The 21,056-nt window shown below is 51.3% G+C and overlaps 2 protein-coding genes across 4 annotated transcripts in view; one reads left to right on the plus strand and one right to left on the minus strand.

Annotated features, from left to right (window-relative positions):
- Nucleotides 1-1,849: 1,849 nt before the first annotated feature.
- CENPV (centromere protein V) lies at nt 1,850-10,134 on the plus strand. Of its 2 annotated transcripts, none has more exons than XM_070389569.1 (5): nt 1,850-2,291; nt 4,267-4,365; nt 5,610-5,679; nt 8,822-8,936; nt 9,692-9,825. In XM_070389569.1, exons 1-5 carry the CDS (start codon nt 1,939-1,941, stop codon nt 9,700-9,702), a joined length of 648 nt encoding a protein of 215 aa, XP_070245670.1. In that variant the 5' UTR covers nt 1,850-1,938; the 3' UTR covers nt 9,703-9,825. The 2 variants fall into 2 exon arrangements, with proteins under 2 accessions (XP_070245670.1, XP_070245669.1); XM_070389568.1 differs by lacking the exon at nt 9,692-9,825 and adding an exon at nt 9,832-10,134 and having other exon boundaries at nt 1,855-2,291.
- PIGL (phosphatidylinositol glycan anchor biosynthesis class L) overlaps nt 4,117-21,056 on the minus strand; it is a 49,719-nt gene continuing 32,779 nt past the window's right edge. The window contains exons 4-8 of one of the 2 annotated variants that reach the window (XM_070389567.1): nt 17,951-18,018; nt 16,177-16,208; nt 14,309-14,442; nt 5,521-5,618; nt 4,117-4,279 (exon numbers count right to left, since the gene is read on the minus strand). In XM_070389567.1, coding sequence (XP_070245668.1) covers nt 5,529-5,618; nt 14,309-14,442; nt 16,177-16,208; nt 17,951-18,018 — 324 coding nt within the window. In that variant the 3' untranslated portion in view covers nt 4,117-4,279; nt 5,521-5,528. Of the gene's footprint in view, nt 4,280-5,520; nt 5,619-11,946; nt 12,429-14,308; nt 14,443-16,176; nt 16,209-17,950; nt 18,019-21,056 lie in introns of those variants that run through there. The other variant, XM_005887256.3, reaches the window with a different exon arrangement.

The following is a 21,056-nucleotide window of genomic DNA, read 5'->3' on the forward strand; positions in this document are numbered from 1 at the left end:
TCTACTGTATAAAAATTTTAAAGCAAACTTGTTAAAAAGTTAAATCAGATTTATTTGGAATTTACCCCGAATGAAGGAGTCATAAACTGGCTCAAAGGTGGCAGCCTAGGAAAGAGTTAATACAGATGGAGTGTCTTTAGCTAGCCTTGTTAAAAAAGAAAAAATCATTTAGTAAAATGTCAGTTATCTGCTGAGGGAAATCGACACACTGTTTAGCTCAGTGAATTTTCTATTTACCAGCAAGGTATAAATGTAATATAAAAAAAATAGAAGAGTTTGGAACTAGATCGAGGTGATGGCTGTACAGAACCATGAATGCAGTGTCAGTGAACTGTACACGTTAAAATGTTATATCACTTTCATCTTAATTTTTAAAAGTGTTCAATAAAAAAGAAGACAAAAGATATATGCATTTTGCTGTGTGTAAACTATACACCTCCAATGAACCCCTAATACATACAGCTAAAGCTGTACTTGGAGGGAAATTTATAGTCATTAATATTCCTTGTGGACAGCGACTGCAGCCTTGAAATTAAAAGACACACTTGCTCCTTGGAAGGAAAGCTATGATAAACATAGACAGTGTATTAAAAAGCAGAGACATTAACCTTGCCTGCAAAGGTCCATATAATCAAAGCCATGGTTTTTCCAGTAGTCATGTACAGAGAAGACTGAGCACCGAAAGATTGATGCTTTCCAATTGTGGTGCTGGAGGAGTCTTGAGAATCCCTTGAACTGCAAAGAGATCAAACCAGTCACCTCTAAAGGGAATCAACCCTGAATATTCATTGGAACAACTGATGCTGAAGCTCCAATACTTTGGCCACCTGCTTCAAAGAGCCCACTCAATGGAAAATACGCTGATGCTGGGAAAGATTAAAGGCAAAAAGGGAAGAGGTGGCAGAGAATGAGATGGTTGGATGGCATCACTGACTCAATGGACATAAATTTGAGCAAACTCCAGGAGATAGTGGAGGACAGAAGAGTCTGGTGTGCTACAGTCCATGGGATCGAAGAGTCAAACAACCTAGCGGCTGAACAACAAAAAATACTAAAAGAACCTCTGTATTTAATTCAATAAACTAACGATAAGATAAAAACAATTAACAAAGGAAGGTGAAAATTAAGGAAGTAGGGCACAAAAAATTAGTTAAAAGTTATTATATAAAAATGTTATTTCTTTCAAGATCTGAATAAAATAGGGCAACAAAATAGGTTTGGAAAATATTTGAGTTCCATCAGTGGTTCTTGTGAGTTTGTCTTTAAATTGATGCTGTGATCAATAGAACCATAATAATGGAATTTGGTGTGGAGTTCATTCACTTACTAAATTTAAAAAATCTGTTGACTATCAAGCTCCTGAAGACGCTGTTTTATAATCTGTCAGGAAAGCCCAAGTGTGAGAACTTTGATTTCAGCTGCTGCTTGTCCCGGAGAGGCAGGTCATTTATCCACATTACCTAGCTCATTCGGGCGCACGATGGCTCCTGCCAGGCAGGTGCTGTCCTCATTCGAGATGAAGTTGTCCCGGGGTGCCTGCTCGCGTGTGACTGGGAATTCAGGGTGACCCAGGCCTCAGGAAGGCAGGAGGAAGCACTCAGGGGTTTCAGGAGGCCAGGAGGCTTCGCGGCAGGTGCAAACGGGCCTCGAGTGTCGGGAGCCGAGGCCCGAGGCGCGGTCCCGCAGGGCTTGCCGGCTGGAGCGGCACAGGTGCGGGCCCCGCGGCGAGCAGGGGTGGGTGCGCTCGCGGTGGCCAGGTGCGGGCGGGGCGGGGGCCGAGGCCGGACAGCGGCCGGGGCGGGGCGGGGCGGGCGCGGCGCCCCGTATGCCAGAGGGGCGGCGGGCGCGCGCGGACGGTGGTAGCGCGCGGGGCGCTGCGGGCGCGCGGGTGAGCGGGGACGCGCGGCGGAGAGGCCTGCGCGCCAGGCTGCGGGAGCCATGCGGCGGGCGAGAAGCGGCGGGGCGACCAAGCCACGCGGGCAGAAGCGGCCGGGGACCTCCAGGGCCCCTGCCTCGGCCCCTAGTGCCGATCGCGCACGGCGGCCCGCGGTTCAGGCCGGGGGCGGGAGCCGGGCGGCGGCGAGGCAGCCGGCGGCCAAGCGACGGTCGCCGCCGGTGCAGGAGGCGGGCCCCGGGGAGCCGCCGCCGGTGCCGCCGTTGCCCCCGCCTCCGCCCTCGGCGCTTACCGCGTCCGAGCTGGACCTGGGCGAGCAGCGGGAGCGCTGGGAGACCTTCCAAAAGCGGCAGAGGCTCAGCTTCGAGGGCGCCGCCAAGCTGCTGCTGGACACTTAGTGAGTGCGGCGCGGCCGGGCCGGCGCCCCTAACGTCGCCACGGTGCTCGAGCCGCGCACCGGCCGGACAAAGGCCTCCGCCCGGCCCGCGCTGCGCGCCGAGGCGGCAGCCTTCCCGGGATGAGGGTCGGCGCGGCTCCCGGTCCCGGGGCCTCTTTCGTGTTTGTGCATGTGTGTTTGGAGAGCGGCTGTGAGGGCAGGGACGGGGCGAGAGGCGCTGGGACAGTTCGGAGCCTCCGGGGAGACCGGCGGCTCGGTTACAGCGCGCGCAGTGCGCGGAGCCAGGCGGCTGGAAGACCGAGCGGGCCGCTGGGTTCGGAACCTCCGCGAGCGCTCCAAGGCCCGGGGCTCTGCTTCCCCCCGCTTTGCGACCGCGGGCCAAGGACCCCCGGCTTCCCAGCTGCCCCAGAAGGACTTTGGACGGGCCGTGGGGTTCGCAGCGAGCTGTTAGCTCCGGGGGGCGCCTCGTCGTCTAGATGAGGCCCCTGCCCTGTAGCGCCCTTAATATTTCATTGTCAGTCGTGTTTCACTAGAACCTCTCCCCCCAAAAAACAAAACAACCCAACAATTGCATAACAACTCGAGGATCTCTTTTTCTTAAAAGTGTTTTTTTGTCTTTTGTCCGTAAGAAATTCTCGTTAGGCGAGTGCTTCTCAGAGATGAAATATTGGGTTTTCCGTGCGCTTCACTTTTTGGTTTATCATCTTGGACTGTAGGCTGAACATTTAAAAATCTACATCATCCAACAATTTTGAGCCCTTAAAGTGTGCCAGCTACTGCCCAGTGTCGTAAAACGCAGATTTGGAGTAAATTTAGATTTTAAAACAAACTGATAAATGGCAAAAAAAAAAAAAAAAAGATTTCAAAGTGTTGAAGTGAAAGGGTGAGTTGTTGTTGTTGTTGTTTTTAACCTATCAGATTGGCGCAAGTTACATTCATTCAAGAAAGAAAAACTAAATTAGAATATGTAACTTCACTGTTACTGTTAAAACATTATTGTATGAATCTGGAGGATCATAGAGCAAACAGTTAACTGTGGGTCCCTTTGGGTGTTAGGAGGCTCTCATCTTTAGCACTGTCCAATGTTGTAAGGTTTGTTTTTTACCATAAGCATTATTTGTGTATGCAGGGAAAAAAATACATCAAATTAATGGAGTCAGCTTGTATAGAAACATGAAAAAGCATACAGTCTTGGTAACCAAATAAATGCAAATTAAAGCTGCAGCAAGCTCCTTTTCCTGTAATTATTGCTTGAGAAGATTCAGTGAAATGTTTTCTCATTCATTACTGATAAGAGTGTTTAGCCCTTCTGGAAAGTACTTGGATGATATTTATCAAATCTTAATAATGTCCAATGAAGGACCTGACTTACAAGTTTTAAAGGGATTAAAGTTGAACATAATGTATACAAATAGCTCTGTAAAAATTCACATGTATGCAAAATACCAGAGGGAAATGCAGCAGAATTACAGGAGCCTTTTGTTAACTTTCTCAAAGACTCTTCTGAACCACAGGACTCGGTCTGATCCTCTTGTCTTTCTTTTTCTCAGCAGCCTGTACACCCTTTTTCACAGTCATGTAAATATTCAGTAATTTGTGTAATGGCTGCTCAAGGTCCCTAAGGCCGGGACCCTGTCTACTGTCCCTAGTTTTTTTTATTGCCCTGCTTATAAAAAATCTTAATTAGTACTGGCCATATAAATAAAAATGTTCAGGTGGCTGGTTTAGGATCTTCACCCCAGTTCTCTCTTTTCCATACATTGGGAATAATTTATTCTGCGACTTAACAAAATAGAAGTGGAAAAAAGAGCTCGTAGACACAGAAGGCACTGAATCCTTTTATAAAACTGAGGGCACCTCAAAAGCAGAAATGTGTCCCCGTTGTCCCGTGAAGACTCCAGTTCCATCTTGTTGCTCTCTTTCCACTGCGGCCTGACGGCTTAGGAATCCTAATCTCTCTGATTTCTCCCTCCAGCGAATACCAGGGCCTGGTGAAACACACAGGAGGCTGCCACTGTGGGGCCGTGCGCTTTGAAGTTTGGGCCTCGGCTGACCTGCACATCTTCGACTGCAAGTGAGTGTCGTCTTTTCCTACATTGTTTCAGAGGACACAGCGCCTGAGGGCACTTCAGCATCGTCTGGGGAGTTGGGATCCAGGTGAAACCACCATGGCCGTGAGCAGGGAATTGGGGTCAGGTGATGGGAACATAAAGGTTCATGTTCTGTTTTTTCCTTTTATGTGTGTTAGATGTTTTCTTTAAAAATTTAAAAGATGGCGGGAGGCTAAGAATAACAGCCTGCTGTGTGTGTGACACAGCTCAGTCCTGCAGCACAGCCTCAGGGGACATGGGGGTTCCCTCGACTCGGGCCAGGCAGTTTCTCAGAGACGAGTGCCACCCGTGTGTGGGAGAGAGTGGTACCTTGAAGATGGTTGGGCTGGATGCTGGATGAAAGGCCTTGGGCAGAGTCTGCAGAACTCCACAGAATTGGGTGGGGTGAGGCAAGTGCATGCACACCTGGAAGCTTGCCATGCCCCAGGCCACCTGGCGCATCTGTCTAGGTGAGGCAAGTGGCGCTACCAGGGACAGCAGAGGGCCCGCTGTCAGCACCTGCCCACCTTGTGATAGGTCAGGCCCTCCAGGCTCGCCTTCTGACCTGTGGTTGGTGTGTAACTGACTGTTCAACAATAGCCAGTTCTTTCTGCCCCTTGGTGCCGTGGTGCCTGGGTTATATGTGAAGAATGAATAAATTCCATGGAATTCCTCCTGCGGGGACCTGACCCAGTACTAACAGATGGAAGAAGCAGCCCTATGGAATAAGCTGTTAGAGGACCCCGTGTGGAATTAGAGTTTCGTAAAAGGGGGACTAAAACAAGGGACTTAGGTTTACTTCTGAGGACCTGTGGGCCGTGGAGCTGGGCTTCCTCTGATGTGCAGAGGAGGTCAGGGGACCTAGGCTTCCTTGTCCGTTTCTGCGGGGGATGTGGATCCCGAGGCGGAGAGCAGAGATCTGCCTGATGCTAGATTTCTGTGAACCCACCCTTCCTGTCACTTGTAAACCAGGGGTGGGGGTGGGGGTGGGGAGCGGGAACGTGGTTCTGCACGTCCTGGTTTTCTTAGGGTTGTGTGGCTTGCACTGCTGGCTGTGGACCTGCGGAGCAGAGGCCCCCAGGCACCCAACCTGCCTGCCTGAGCCACCCTTCCTTGGAGGGCAGTGAGAGGGCCTTCACCTCCATGGTCAGCCTGCTCCTGGGACCGGGAAACCCAGAGGGCACATAGGGTTGTTCACTGTCCGGGGTCTGCTCGTGTCTTTCCGTAGCTGCAGCATCTGCAAGAAGAAGCAGAACAAACACTTCATTGTCCCTGCCTCTCGCTTCAAGCTTCTGAAGGTGAGTGTTTTGAGCGGGGCTGGGGGGCCCTGCCCTGGCTTACAGGGGGCCGGGAGCCTCCTGGGCCTCTCGGGGGCTTTACTTTCCCTGTCACCCAGGTTTCATGCTTCTCTTTAAAAAGTTATGTTATTTTTCTCCTTTATATTTTGGATACATATTTGATCCATTATGTATAAACATGGAGGATCAAAAAATAAATTTAAGATCACCCAGATCCTCTCAATCAAAGGTAACCATTATTGTGTTTTGGTGTGTGTCCTTGTGCATTATTTTGGACATGGATGAATACGTCTAAATATATGCGTTTTTCTCAGCACAGAATTTTACCTCATTTTCTGTATTATAACTGACTCTTACCATTTCCCAATGAAAAATAAATGATTGAAAAGATTTTTAACTTTATTCTTTGGGGGAATTTTTTGTGCTTGGTCCCAGCTTTGCAAGGTAAAGAGAGAAAGGCCTTCCTGCCACTGTCCCTTGGCCCTTGGCTTCCCCTCCACCCCCTCCCCAGCCATAGCCACTTCCTACTTATACAATTATGGCTATATTTGTAGTGTTTTTTGTTATATGAATGTGCCACAAGTGATTTTCTACACTTGAACGTCTAGGTTGAGTGCAGTGCTATCTTGAACCTCCCTGTGCCTAAGTCTTTAATAATTTAGAAATTGTTTCTTTGGATCAGTTCTCATGGAAGTAAAATCTCTGGTCAAAGAGTACAGAAGCTTTGGCACTCTGCTCACGGGGTGGGATGGAGCTGTGATTGGTCCTTGGGTCCCATTGCCTGCTGTGGTCTGATCAGTGTCTTTGCTTTGGGGTTGTGACCTGTGCGAAGGTCTCCTTCCCTGGGTCAGGAGGGCCTCCTGGAAGCACCTCTGGTCATTTCTGCGCTCGTGGCCCCAGGGCCTTGGCACTGAGTGGCCCCTCAGTGAGTGTCTGGAAGGAGAAGCTGAGATTTAATCCCAGGCACTTTGGGTCAGTTTGTCTGCTTTTCTTTGTCTGCCCTGGATCTTTCCCATGGGTGTCTTATGTGGGGAGGAGGGTGCCAGTGGGCAGCAGACCTGCCCTTGTCTTTCCCACGAGACCCCCTCCCCTGGGTGCCAGCTAGAGACTGTGGCCCGACCCCTTGAGACAGGTGGTCCCCGAAGACACATGGGCGGCCAGGGGCCCTCGGTTTCAGAGTTGAGAGTTACCCACTTTGTCCCCTCCATGGGCCCGCCCGCCAGTCATTGCCCTGGTGTTTACTGCACTGTTCTCTGACCCAGCCTGTTGAAGGAGCAATTTTCTGTTTGTCCTTTAAAATTAAGTACAGAACTCATTCTTTGATTCAGCAGTGTTTATGGGCACCTCTTGTGTGCCAGGCTCTGTCACACTGAAACCCAGCAGTTTATGTGGCAGACGAGGCCCTTGTCCCCTCAGGGCTTATGTTTTACAAAGGGGAGACAGAGAAATAAGAGGCCTAGAAGTGCCATGTGGAGAGTTAAGCAGGGCAGTGTGGCAGAGGCCGACTGATGGCGAGTCTCGGTGGGCTTGGGCAGACCCCTAGAGATGAGGCTGTTGGGGCACACTCTGCATGTCCAAGGAGCTGCAGGTTGGCCTTCGTGACCAGAGGGTGGAGGCAGACCAGTGGGCAGGCTGGAAATGAGCATCCTTAGAATGGTAGGACTGGTCAGGCTCAGAGGGTGTGACCCCTGGGGTCGGGAGAATTGACCATGGGTCTGTCGTCATGGTGGTCATTTCTGACAGGGCAGGGAGACAGAAGTAAGCAGGGAGGTTGAACGTACAGGGCATTACAACTAAGATGGGCCATGTGTTCAGCAGAAATTTCGAGGGTGGGTCAGGCTGGTGGTTGGATGCATGGACAGGGTCTGGTGTCAGCACTGGGCTCTCATGCTGATGAGACCCAGGAGGCCGTGAGACTGTGAGTTTCTTGAGGGGAAGTGTTTGATCAGATACCCCTGCGTGGTTGGGGACCACGTGACTGTTCCCTGCTGCCTGTATGTGGAGGAGAGGTTGGGGGCGGGGGTGTTGAGAAGAGGCCCCTCAGGGAGCCACTTCTCTGTGTGGCTCCGAGGGACCCTCTCCATGGTGATGGTCGGGAAGACATGTGGAAACCTCTGACCCTTCAGGCACCCAGTGTCTCCAGAGATAAACTGCTGCTTTCTCAGTTATTCTTTGAAAGTGCGTGCCAGGGTGTGTGCTTTTTAAAAATAGGAATGGTAGTGTACTGCACAAATTGTTTCAAACCTCGCCTTTTCAGTTCCCTCTGTAACCTTGGAGATTGTCTGCTTGTTAGTATTTCTAAGTGGAATTGCCTCATTCTTTTCAAAACTCGGAGAGACTCCATTCTAATGTCTGTACTTGATTCCTTTAATCTTCTGTGGGACAGTTTCCATTTTTTATAAGGTTTCGCCTTTACAGATGGTGCGTTAACACCTATATCCATGTGGTTGGATAAAATACAGAGTTTTGATTGCAGGATACATTTCTAAAAGTGGCATTGCTGGGTTAGAGAAAGTGTGCATTTTGCAATGTTGGCAGATATTATCCAGTGTTGTGGATTTGTACTCCTGTGACTCACATCCAGGAGTGCACGTTTCTCTACACACGCAGTTCTGAGTAAGCTCAGTTGGTAATTTTTCCCCGGGACAATGAAGAGCATACCTCACTGCAGTTCGTGAGCATGGATATCGTGTCAAAGGTTAAAGAGAGACTTGTTCTCCGGTTTCTCTGAACTGTCTGTGCACGTCCTCTGCTGGGTCTCCTGTCTGTGTCTCCATTAGGGATGTTAGCCTGTGATGTCCTTTCCTGGTCCTTTGTAGATGAATTTGAGTCCAGCGAGCATGTTCTCAAGGCCTTGAGCGGTGCTGTCTGGGGACACGGGGACCCAGTCCCTCACTTGATGCCTCCTCATTTAGGCCTGGGCCGCAGTGGGGAGCTCAAGATCAGAGGTTTTGTGTGCAGGGAGCCCTGAGTTGTCATGCTCCAGGCTGATGGGTCTCCAGGTTGTGACGATGGGCCCCAACCTCAGACAGGACGTGTCCTCGTGACCCTGGGAGCCGGGCCAGAGGGCGTTCCCCACTGAGGTTTTTACAGGGTTTATTTCTGTAAAAGACAACTGAAGCTCCTTGTCTGTGTCTCTCAGGGAGCCGACAGCATCACCACGTACACCTTCAATACCCACAAGGCGCAGCACACCTTCTGTAAGCGCTGTGGCGTCCAGAGCTTTTATTCTCCCCGCTCTAACCCTGGAGGCTTCGGTGAGTGGAATGGGGGCAAGCTCGGGGCACCAACGCCCCGTGGCCACCTGGGGTGAGACACGCTCTGGAACGGGTGCTGGAGTCTCTGGCCATCCTCCTGCCTGGCCAGGCCTCTCCCTCACGTGTGTGAGAGGAGCGGGGCTCGCCCACTGAACTCTTCGCAGACACGGCATAGCCTGGCCCTGGGCCTCCAGAGACCTTCCGGTCCTGACTCGTATTTCCTGCTGCTGTGGGAGCTGGATGCTGCCGGGGGGCCCACTGCAGGGGGAGGACATGGGCCTGGGGTGGCGGGGGTGGCATGTGAAGGAGGTGAGGATGAACAGCAGTGATGATGCCAGTAAAACTGGGCTTGTTCAAACACAAACAAGGAAACCCCAGGTCCCTCTTCTTGGATCTGGGGGCAAAACCACCCTTAGACAGTTAAGAATGACACCAGCTGCTATGCAAATCGGGTAGGAAGTAGCCATGGAGGCTGCTTCTGGAAGCCTGCAGCCTCCAGGACTGCATGGGCCAGCTGTCTTGAGCCTTGGGGGGGCCTGACGTCACCCTGCCCGCCTACCCTTCTTCCCATAGAGCTCCTGTCTGCTCCTTTCCTGCTACACGGAGCGTCTTTCCCGCCTGCCTTCCTGTACGGATGGGGACATATTTAAAGCTGAGAAAGTTACCCCTCAGTGCCCTGGATGAGGCCTGTGAATTCCTCAGGCTGCCCAGCAGAGGTGGCTCCAGGCTCAAGCCTTTCTCTTTTGTCCTCTCAGCTCGATGTTGAATGACAGTCAGCCCTGGCCACCCCTGAGCCCCGTTTGAGAGAAGGAGAGTGAGCCAGGAGCTGCCGTGGTGAGCTGTGGGGTGGGTTTGTCTGAGAGCCTTCCCGGCTTTCATGCCCACCTCCCTGCAGGGATTGCCCCCCACTGCCTGGATGAGGGCACCGTGCGCAGCGTGGTGGTGGAAGAGTTCAATGGCAGCGACTGGGAAAAGGCCATGAAGGAGCATAAGACCATCAAGAACATGTCCAAGGAGTGAGCTCCCACGCCTCCTGTCCAGGAAGGGCCTACGGCCTCTGCAGTCTGCTCCGGCCACCAGTGTCTTCAGGCAGCTCTTGTCCTCCCCTACCTGATTTTGACATAGGCTAGTTGATACCCTTCTGTCCCCTTCCTGACTTTTGTGCGATCTTCTAGAGAAATAAATATTTTTAACATTAAAGCGGTTCCTCTGGTTTATCGTCTTCCCTGTCCTTTGGTTTTGCTTCCGAGGCCAGTGGTTCAGTGGCAGGTAATTACTGAGCACTGTTATGGTTCTTGTAGCCTTGGCCTGGCTGGGGGGTGGGGTGGGGGGGATGGTGTCAAAGGACAAATGAGAGCTGGTGAGTGGTCACAAGCTACCCAAGCTGTGACAAGAACATGAACCCAGGAGTCTGGAGGAGAAGGAGCTAGTTGTGGAAAACCTCTGGGGGAGTGTGATGGGAGCCTGTTTCTTTTTTTTTTTAAGTCAATCAGCTTCTGATCCCCCCCCCGCCCCCCCTGCCAATTGTGGTAAAATACACAAAATTAATTTCTAGTGCACAGCTCAGTGGTGCTGGGTATGTTTACGGTTTTGTGCCACCAATTTCCACAGCTCTTCATTTTGCAAAACTGAGCCCCCTCTACCCATCAACAATAACTTTGAGCCTATGTTTTTAAAGGAAGCAGGATTTGGGAAAAGAAGAGAGAAGCAGCTGTGGACAGAGGTGTGGGCACAAGGTAAAGCCAGACTTGTGGTGGGAAGAAATAGAGGGTCAGAAAGAAATAGAAGCCGCCTGTGGCATCTTGGCTCTGTCCTATATGTGCTGGGAAGCCCTGAGGGCTCTAAACCGTCTTCCGACCCGTACCCTGCCACACCCTCCGTGTTCCATGTAGCTTCCTATCATAATCAGTGCTTTATTTATTACAATAAGATGCTTTCTTAAAGCATCCCTTCCATTACCAACTACTGGGTGTATATGTACATACCTAATGGCAAATGCTTAGTAAGTATTGCTCTTTGCTTTAGGAAAGTGACTTATGAAATTATCTGGGAGGGAGAGTAGACCAGAAAAAAGAGCAGGAGGAGGACATCCAGATGGACTGGGGTTCTGTGTGGTCACCACATCAGCTGAAGGCAGGTTGGAAGGAGCTGGTAAAACATTCTACAGGTGAAACAGGAGTATATTATGGTGCAGTGAACATCCCCTCTGACCTGCCTCCCTCTTGCAGTGGCATATAAAACATATAGTTTTGTGTCTCCTAAAAACAAATGCTAAGTCACTTCAGTCGTGTCTTCACGACCCTGTGGACTGTAGCCCACCAGGCTCCTCTGTCCATGAGATTTTCCAGGCAAGAATACTGGAGTGGGTTGCCATTCCTTTCTCCAGGGGATCTTCGCCACCCAGGGATCAAACTCAAATCTCTTATGTCTCTGGCATTGACAGGTGAATTCTTTACTACTAGATTCTGTATGGAGAAGGCAATGGGACCCCACTCCAGTACTCTTGCCTGGAAAATCCCGTGGATGGAGGAGCCTGGTGGGCTGCAGTCCATGGGGTCGCTAAGAGTCGGACACGACTGAGCGACTTCACTTTCACTTTTCACTTTCATGCATTGGAGAAGGAAATGGCAACCCACTCCAGTGTTCTTGCCTGGAGAATCCCAGGGACAGGGGAGCCTAATGGGCTGCTGTCTATGGGGTCGCACAGAGTTGGACACGACTGAAGCGACTTAGCAGCAGCAGCAGCTTCTGTATGTTTTGTTTTGCAACTTGCATTTTTTTTGTTGGTAGCATCTTGCTCTTCTCGTGTCCCCTGCATTGGGAGCGCGGAGTCTTAGCCACTGGACCACCTGGGAGGTCCCCTTGTGGAGGCGTTTTCCCTAGATTTGAATCTGATGTGTAGTCCACAAAGATAAAGCCATGGAATTATGGTTGAACAAATTCAGTATAGACTGCTCTGCATGTGTATGGGGGGTGAGCCTGCCTTGGAAAAAACATGAAAATACATGACATAGGACAGGATTCCAGAGACCTTTACGTTTATTTATAATAATCGCAGGTCTGTGTTAGGGAGTTCACAGACACTGTGCCATTGTGTGAACTGTTCCACACAAGAACTCGAGAAGCTAGCCAGGTAGCTGTCGTTGTCCTTGGCTTGGTTTGTGTTTGGTGGCTTTGGTTTTGTCGCCCAGAGGAAGATGCTCAGGTCTGGCAGCCTGTTGGGTCTGCACAGCTCCCATTTTATTAGAGGCCGGGCAGTTTGGAGGAGAGGGCCCTGGAACTCAGGTTGATGCTGGGATGTCCTTGACTCGGGGAGACAAGCCTGCTCCAGACAGGCCCTGGGCTCCCTGGCTGTCTTTCCCTTGGTTTCTTGGTCCGAGAGCCCGTTCTGGCTCAGAGAAAGTTCAGAGAGTTAATCCTCATGTAGCGGGAGAACAGCATATAGAGGCGGCGGAACCAGAGCAGCTGGCTGCGGTGGCAGGACATGGCTCTCTGGGGGGACGAGAGGAGTGGTTCTGGAGCTGGTGGCTCTGCTGTTTCCATCTGCCTCCTCCCACCTGCACACTCAGAGCCACAGCCAGACCTGGCTTCCCCTGTGACCTTCGAAATCCCCCGGATTGGCCTATAGTGGCTGCTTCCCGCCCCACCCCTCCATCTCCTGACATCCCCATGACAAGACCAGCCGGTGCTGATGCAGCCGAGCACAATCTCCGTCACAACCCTGTGAGCGAAGGGCTTTACTGTTGCTTTTTTTTTTTTAACAGATGAGGAAACTCATCCATCTCAAATAGCAAGCAGGTAGTAAAGCTGAGATTGGAACCCAGAGCCCTCAGGTTGACTCGAGCCTACATTCTTCACTCCTTTGCCCCGCCTATATTCTTCATCCTTTGGCCCCGTTACCCCATGTATATGACTCGTGCAGGGCTGTTTTCTGCCCAGACTCCTCTGAATCAGCTAAGCTGGGTAAATACAGCCACTCTGAGAAGAAGAAAGGAAGTGGTACCCATAGGTCCAGGGGTCTCTTTGCCATCTGGTGGGGGAATGTTATCCTATTATTCAGAACTAATGTAGCTCGGTTTCTAAATAGAATAGATCATAACAACTGATTTAACTAGATAGACCCTATAAATACAGTTCCTGTTTTTCTGTAAAGACCACAACTAATGCTTATAATCTAAGCGAGTATCATTGCAAACATTTACGTAAAAAACTCATTTTATATTCATTGTTCGAACATCCATGGCTTTAGAGATGTAAATACCCCGTGATGACTATAAGCTTGAAGCTGATAATGAGAACATCACTATATTCAGGCAAAAATATTACATACTGTGGTTTCAACAGGAAATACAACCACAATTTTTAAATAAAAATTTTTCTCAGAGTACCATTGGAACATATACATTACCATCTGTAAAATACATAATGGGAGCTCAGTCTGGTGCTCTGTGATGGCCTAGAGGGGTGGGATGGGGTGTGAGGTGGGAGGGAGGTTCAAGAGGAAGGGGACATGTGTAGACATATAGCTGATTTATGGTATTGATCAGAAGAAAACAATACAACATTGTAAAGCAATTATCCTCCAATTAAAACATTAAAAAAAAATTACTCTCAGAGTTCCACATGAATGCAAAGGGTTAAGGACTAGAACTCCTGGCAGCCTCGTCGCTAGCCCAGTGCTTCTCAGACCACCGCCCCCCACCCCACCGCCCCCCACCGACCACCACTTTTCCACCAAGAGGGCCTCGCCTGGCCTGACTCCTCAACAGGCAAACAGTGGGCTGCCCACTGGTCTTTACTGAGGCTCCTGACAAGTCTGAGTTCTTAAGACTCAAGCTGGAAGCCTGGTCCACGTATAACAGTAAAAAACCCATAAATCAAAATGTCCAATCTTCAGGGGTTTGTGAACTGTTTTATGGCAATGTCCGTGCGAGGGAACACAGGCAGCCATTAAGATTTGAACATGTAAGGATGTCAGAAAAGACGGTCAAGATGTTAAAGTAGGTTTCAAACAGAAGGCTCTGTGTCACCCCATTTTACATACATATGTCAATACTCTTGTATTTTAGTGATTACCTGTATGGGATGGGGTTGCAGGTAGTTTTGATGAATGATTTTTATTTTCGACTTGCGTTTATGTATCTACTCCCAGACTTTCCACACTGAGCCTATATTGTTACTTTTTTTTTTTTTCCAGTTGTGCTGTTTCTATACTCAGAAGATAAGGTGCAAGTCCCTGAAGGTCTACGGCTCCCAGTGTCTGGCTGTGGGCCTGCCCTGGGGACAGAACCACTTGGAAGGCCTTGGGTGAGGGGCTTTGGGGGACCTGATGGGGCGGGGGGAGCGGTGTGGGGACGAGGGGCGGTCCTCACCTGGGCCTGGGCTGCCTCACGTTGGGTGAGCACGAAGAGGGCGTCGCGGGCGAGCAGCAGGGAGCAGGGTAGGTCCAGCAGACAGAGGTATTTGCGCAGCAGGTTCACAGACTGGAGCGTGAGCACCGAGCACCCTGCGGGGGCGGGGGAGAGCGGGGTGACTTGCAGCTCCAGGCTGGTTTTCCTGAGCTCCCCACTGGCGTGCATCAGAGCTGCTCTTTGCCCATTGTTCTCACAGATGAGAGGGTGAAAGGGCCCAGAACACCTGGAGGCCACCCTCTGTGTGCTCTGTGCCCCCAGCAGGGAGAGACTGACTGCTGGAGGCCAGGGTCAAACCCAAGGGGGGAGTGGTGCAGGCAGACTTTCTGTCTTAGGAGGCTATAGGCCTGGCTCCTGCGTCACTGGAGAACTCATGGGCTTGGGGAGGTCCCTTCACCTCAGTGAGCCTCAAGTTTCTCATCTGTATGATGGGTTGTTGGTCATTTGTGAGTGTGGGACCCGCCTGTCTCCCACATGCCATGTGGTTAGCTGCTCAGTCGTGTCCAACTCTTCATGAGTACATGCCAGGCTCCTCTGTCCATGGGGTTCTCCAGGCAAGAATACTGAAGTGGGTTGCCATTCCCTTCTCCAGGGGACCTTCCCAACCCAGGTCTCTTCTGTCTCCTGCATTGGCAGGTGGGTTCTTTCCCACTAGCGCCAGCGGGGCTGTCTTCTGGGGTTGAGCAAACACACCAGAGCTATGTTCCTGAGCCCCTGCAGCTTCACCAGCCAGAAGCCCACCCAGAGAGGGCATGCTGCCTTGGGGTCCATCATTCAGTCCCCAGGGCTCTCCTGTGAGGGGTGCATGTCCACAAAGAAACTGGCTCAGGGAGGTGAGGGCGGTCAGACGCCTTCCCGTGAGTTAGGAAGTGTTTCAGACCTGTCCAGCACCCAGCAGTCACCTACAGCCTGGTCAGTTACCTGGGGGATAGATGTGAGCTTGGATGGACATCCTGAAAGGACACTAGAGGTGGGATAGAAGCTGGCCAGGGAGAAAGCCGGGCAGGTGAGGGGCAAGGCCCACAGAGGTGGTTACGTCCTGTGTCAGCCCATATGGGTCCCAGGTTCTTGGTCAAAATTGTTTCTGGGTGTGTCTGTGGGTTTCACATCTGAACTGGATGACTGGGGAAAGCAGAAGGCCTGGATTGGTCTTGTCCAGTCCATCGAGGGAGGGAGAACGTGTCCCCTTCTGTCCGACTGCAGAGCTGGACCCTGCTCGTCTGCCCAAGATCAAGACTGACCCTATCGGCTCCCTGTTCTCAGGCCTTTGGACTCAGACAGATTAAAGGACGCCCTGGCTCTCCTAGGCCTCCAGCTTGCAGGTGGTGGATCCTTGATTTCTTGGCCTCCATAATCGTGTGAGCCAATTCCTTTTTATATATTATTATTGTTGTTCTGTTGCTAAGTCGTGCCCAACACTTTGTCACCCCATGGACCACAGCAAGCCAGGCTCGCCTGTCCTTTCCTTCTCCCGGTGTTTGCTCAGACTCATGTCCATTGAGTCAGTGATGCTGTGTAAACATCTGTATGTGTATAATATATACAGAAGCACATCTGTCTATCTGCATGTCCTGTTGGTCCATTTCTCTAGAGAACCCTGATGACACCCCCTCCTCCCTCACACACAGAGGATACTTCTCAGTGGACACAACTTGACCGTGAGGCCTGGGGAACCCACTGTGACAGGCACAGTGAGCTGAGTCAGGACAGTGTGGCCCTGCCTCCCTGTCCGCCCCCCTCCCGCCACTGGGCCAAGGGCAGCTCTCTGTATATTTAGCACATTTAGAGGGACAGTGGCAGCAACCTGTTGCAACAGGGCACGGCCTTACCTTTGGGTAGCTTCCCTTCTGCCTGCAGGGTCCTGGCAGAGAAAACGGAGAGAGTGCAAGTGAGAACCCTCTGCAGTTAATGGGAGGGGCTGTCAGAGCCTGGCCTGCCCCACCCTGGGGTCCCTCCACGTAGGTTTCCAGGCAGGTTCTTGAGCATAAGTCACCACAGAGATTCCTTGGACTCCATAGCTCTGGCTACGGCTGAAGGGGCTAGGGCGGGTCCTTCATCCAAGGTCAGCCAATCTGGAGATGACCAGTGGCTTATGAGGTGCCCTGGTCCAAGCTGTGCCCACCAGAGATGAAAGTAACAATGGACTCTTCAGAGTTTTTCTCCTTTATGAGATTGTGATGTGAGTGTGGTGGGAAAATATGTAAAGTGTTCATTGGTATTTCTTCCCTGACAGTCCTCTCCCCTTGCACACACCTCTTAGCAGTAGAGGCCATTCTGTGCTCACTGCCCTAAGAGGAGGCGTGAGGGGATTCCCTGGGGGTCCAGTCATTAAGACTTGGTGCTTCCACTGCAGAGGGCGCAGGTTCAATCCCTAGTCAGGGAACTAAGATCCCACATGCTGTGCAGTGTGGTGAGAAAAAAGCGTGTATCCTAAGAGGAGGGGTGAGCTGGGTCCAACAGCAATATGAAAATGAAATCCTTGTTTCGGAAGCTGACAGGTGGGCAATGGGACAAAGAGTCCCCTTCCCCCACACCCCAACACACAGACATATGGACTCATGGGGAAGGGGTTCTCAGGAGCAGGGATTAAAGACAAGAAGTTGGCCTGACTTACAGAGCTTGAGAAATAGAAAATGCCGAGCTCAGAGGCAGCTCATCCTGCACTCTGGGTGGAGCCCTGGGGATGAACTCCAAGGAAAGAGCTCAGAGGCAGATCTAAGGGCAGGAGAGAGGTACCCTGGAGACACATCTTCAAGCCCTGAAGAGAACGGGCACATTCAGAAGAAAGGTGTAGAGTCAGTTCTTGACCTCAAGCTGCCCTCTCCCTTCCCTAGGCTGGGTCCAGCAAGCTGCTTTTGGGCCCAAGAGGAGCAGGCTCAAGAGATCAGGACATAAGCTACTGGTCTGTATGACCCCAGAGAAGTCCCTCAAGATCTGTGAGGGTTTTTTTTTTTTTTAACCAGTTAAATGCAGGTGGTGGTCATGGTTGTTAGTTGTGTGGTCGTGGTTGTTAGTCGCTCAGTTGTGTGTGACTCACTGCAACTCCAGTGGGCTATAGCCTGCCAGGTTCCTCTGTCCATGGGATTTCCCAGGCAAGAATACTGGAGCGGGTTGCCATCTCCTCTTCCAAGGGATCTTCCTGACACAAGGATTGAATCCACCTCTCCTGCATCAGCAGGCAGATTCTTTACCACTGAGCTGCCAGGGAAGCCCTAAATGCAGATGCATGTCAGTAAAATGCAGTGGCTGCAAAGAACAGGTGAGATTTCAAATGATGTGCACATCCTCCTTCTCCAAAGAAAAATCTGAAATCAGGAGGATGCCCATTCATCGATCCCAGCCCTCAGACCTGCCCGTGAGCTACAAGGAGGTGAAATTTGGCTCTAACGTTTCCTGAGGCCAAAGCAGAGGGAGGAATCCAATCAGTTCCTGCATTTGGCTGCATCTGGGGACAGAGAGACTCAGCTATTAGGAGGCAAGGTCATAACTCTAGAACTTGAGGGCGCCTGCTCCTGGGAGGATAAGGTGAGATGACCCATGAGGTGGAGAGTAATGAGGAGACCGCCCACCCCAGCCACCCAGGGAACTGGCGCACCATCGTACCTCACAGCTGCATTCAGAGCCACGTGGTTGCTGTGCCCACTCACGCCCCCCTCATCGAAGGTCACCACCTGCAGAGACACAGAGCTGCACTCCAGACTGTCTGAATAGTCTCTCCCGCCTCCGTCCACACCACCTGGGACAGACAGGAGGACCCAGAACCCTGAACCTGTTCGTGTTCTGAGTGCATCAGAACTGACTTGGGAGCAGGTCGGTGGTGTGTGACTGCTGTTCAGCCCTGTGGCTATGGGCTTGACTCTTCTCTTGCTCCTGGACAGCAGAGCAGAGTGGAACTGGGCCACGAGAGAAACCTGGGTTCAGCATGTCTGTGTTTCTTATCTGCCTGGCCTCTTAGCAGCACGTTTGGTTTCCCGAGTGGCTGCTGTGTGACCTTTGTTCATGTCGATGCCGTCTGATGATTCGGTCCCTCTTCCTGGTGCTGTGTTGAGGGCATGAAAGCGCTAGGGGACAGTGTCCACCACGCCCTGGGGCTCAGAGAAGCCCGTGGCTCCTCGTAGGCTGCCTCTGCGTCCACATTCTCAGACCAGCGTCTGCTTCTCCAACTATAAGCCTAGCCTAGGCTCCAGATTCATTTCTGCACAGATGAGTTAAAAAATCCAAAGAATAATTTGAGTAATAATAAGTGTAATAGAATAGCTGGAATAAGTAAAAAAAAAAAAAAAAAAAAAATGTAGGAAAGAAGACAGGACTCAGAGAAAGGCACAGGTGTGGCTGGTTGAGGGGGATGGAAAGAGGGGACCAGGCAGCCAAGAGAGTAGGATTACGGAGGAGCAGGGGCAGGTGAGCTGACATTTAAAGAAAAACGCTGTTGACCTTGAGTTAATAATTAGTGAGGCTGAATGATGGGAACATGAGTTTCATTATACTCTTTGCTCTACTTTTGCATGCTTGAAATTCTCCACAGGGGGAGATTTTTTTTAAAAAGGCTTACAAACAGATCCCATTATGATGGATACGTGTCATACATTTGTTAAAACCCACGGGACATACAGCACCAGGAGTGAACCCTAGTGTGAACCTGGGGTGATGATGACATATTAGTGTAGATTCACTCACTGTACAGGTCATGGGGCCAAGGGTACGTGTATACTTTCTGCCCAGTTCTACTGTGAACCTAACATTGCTCTGGAAACTATAGTGTGTTAAAAAAAAAAAAAACACTTCACTCTAGAACCCAGGTACCCCGTTCTGATCCCATCCTTCTGTGGAGCCAAGCCTGGAGTGCCGAAGTCCACTCTCACCTCTGACCTAGTTACCCTGACCTTCGGGCATATCATAGAATGTCGCTACTGGGAGCGATTTCATCTTCAGTGTCTTGGTTCTCTCATCTGTGACATTGGGAGAGTGAGGCCTCCCTCCTTTCTCTCTGGGTCAGGTGAAGGTCAAATGAAGCCCTGTGGGAACGTGTAGGACCTGGACAGCAGCCCAAGCTGAGTGTCTGCTGCCCTTGCTGAGGTGACTCTGGGACGCGGTTGTCTCAGGCCAGCCGGGGCACACTCCCTGGTCTGGGGGCTTGGGGCCACTGCAGTTCATCCCCATCACTTAAAATTCTCCAAGGTCTTGTTTCCTGTTTATCCCACACCTTGCAACAAGCCCTGAGTCTTCCTGCTGTGAGGAGGGCTGAGCTGAACTGTCTCCACCCCCTGGTCTCATGCAGATTAGGACCTGGCAGCAATGGCGTCTGTCCACCTTCCCCCCTAAACTGCAGAAATCTTTGTTCAAATGAAGTCTTCCCTGGACCCCAGTAAACAATAGGCTGCTTTCACTTCTCTAAGACAGTGGCTCACAGGACATGGTCCGTGAAGGATAAACAGCAACACCTGTCACCAGGGCAAGACACACAGCAAATACTGCCCCAAAGAGGGCTGAAGAAGTCACGGAGGGCTTCTGGGAGAAGGCGGTCTTAGCTGGGCCTGGACCACAAGTCAGTTTTCAGGGAAACAAACTTGGGAGATTCTTCTGTGTCTGTGCCCTGAGCTCCTCCCTGGATGTTCAGAGCTGTGGCTGTGATGTGGTCTAAACACGAACCTGGCCCCTTGGTGAGGTCCAGCCCTGTTCATCAGCCAGTGGCACCTTTGGGAGGGCTGGTCAGAGGTGGCCAAGTTCATAAAGATGGGGGTTTATCCCACAAGTAGGACTGACTGAAGACCAGTTGTTCCTATGAACCAAAGCCAGAGAGGAGAGAGTCTGGGGACTAGCTGTGGGCATGCCACTGCCCAGGAAGACAGGGTACCAAGGGTCACTGCAGCACACCTCATTGACCCTGCCCTGTGCCCCAGCCGGCCCTGAGGACCAGCTCTGTCCACCGCCAGGCTGTGGAGCCCTGAGAGGGTCTGAGTGTGGTCTGGGAAAAGCAGGGCAAGAGGAGCCAGGCCGGCTATCACCTCAGACCCTGAAGCAAGGTACATCCAGGAGGGGTGGGCCTGCAGCTGTTGGTGACCATTCGTCCGGCCAGAACAAAGTGTAAAGCCGGTGCCGATCCCTGGTGGGGCCAGCGGCCCCCCTGCACCTACAGCTCCGTGTGGTTCACAGCCAGCTGGCTAGGTGCCCGTTGTATTTATGTCATTAGAGAACAAAGGCAGTCTGACTAATCCACGAGAATCTGCCCTTAACAATGGCCTAATAACTCATTTCACTTGGAGGATGCATCACTGATAAGAAGCCTGACAGTGGGGTTCACCTTCTAACAAGGATTAATCAAAACTTAAAAGCCAGTGGCTGGGGCTTTAAATGGTAGGATTTAGGTATTAACTTGTGAAGGGTTATTCTTATTTTAGACGTTCCTGGCACCTTAAGATGGACTGCTGGCAGCATGCAGGCTGGCGAGGCCTGAGCGTCGAGGTGGGTGTTCCTGAGCCTCCTGCCTCTACAGGTGAATCGAATGCCCACTGGAGCTCTAACCAGGCATGTTCTCCCCGCAGGGGCTGTGGATTTATCCTCGCATTTTTCTGGAGGGAAAAATGGAGGCTCAAACCCCTAGCTTCATGCTTGCCGACATTGGGCAGCTTCTGAGCCTCTGGGAACCTGTCTCCTCGATGAAGGTAAGCATTAGGACAACACTTACTCCCAGAGTTACAGTGACACCCTA

The sequence above is a fragment of the Bos mutus genome, chromosome 19, assembly GCF_027580195.1.
Source record: "Bos mutus isolate GX-2022 chromosome 19, NWIPB_WYAK_1.1, whole genome shotgun sequence".
NCBI classification, from domain to species: Eukaryota; Metazoa; Chordata; class Mammalia; order Artiodactyla; family Bovidae; genus Bos; species Bos mutus.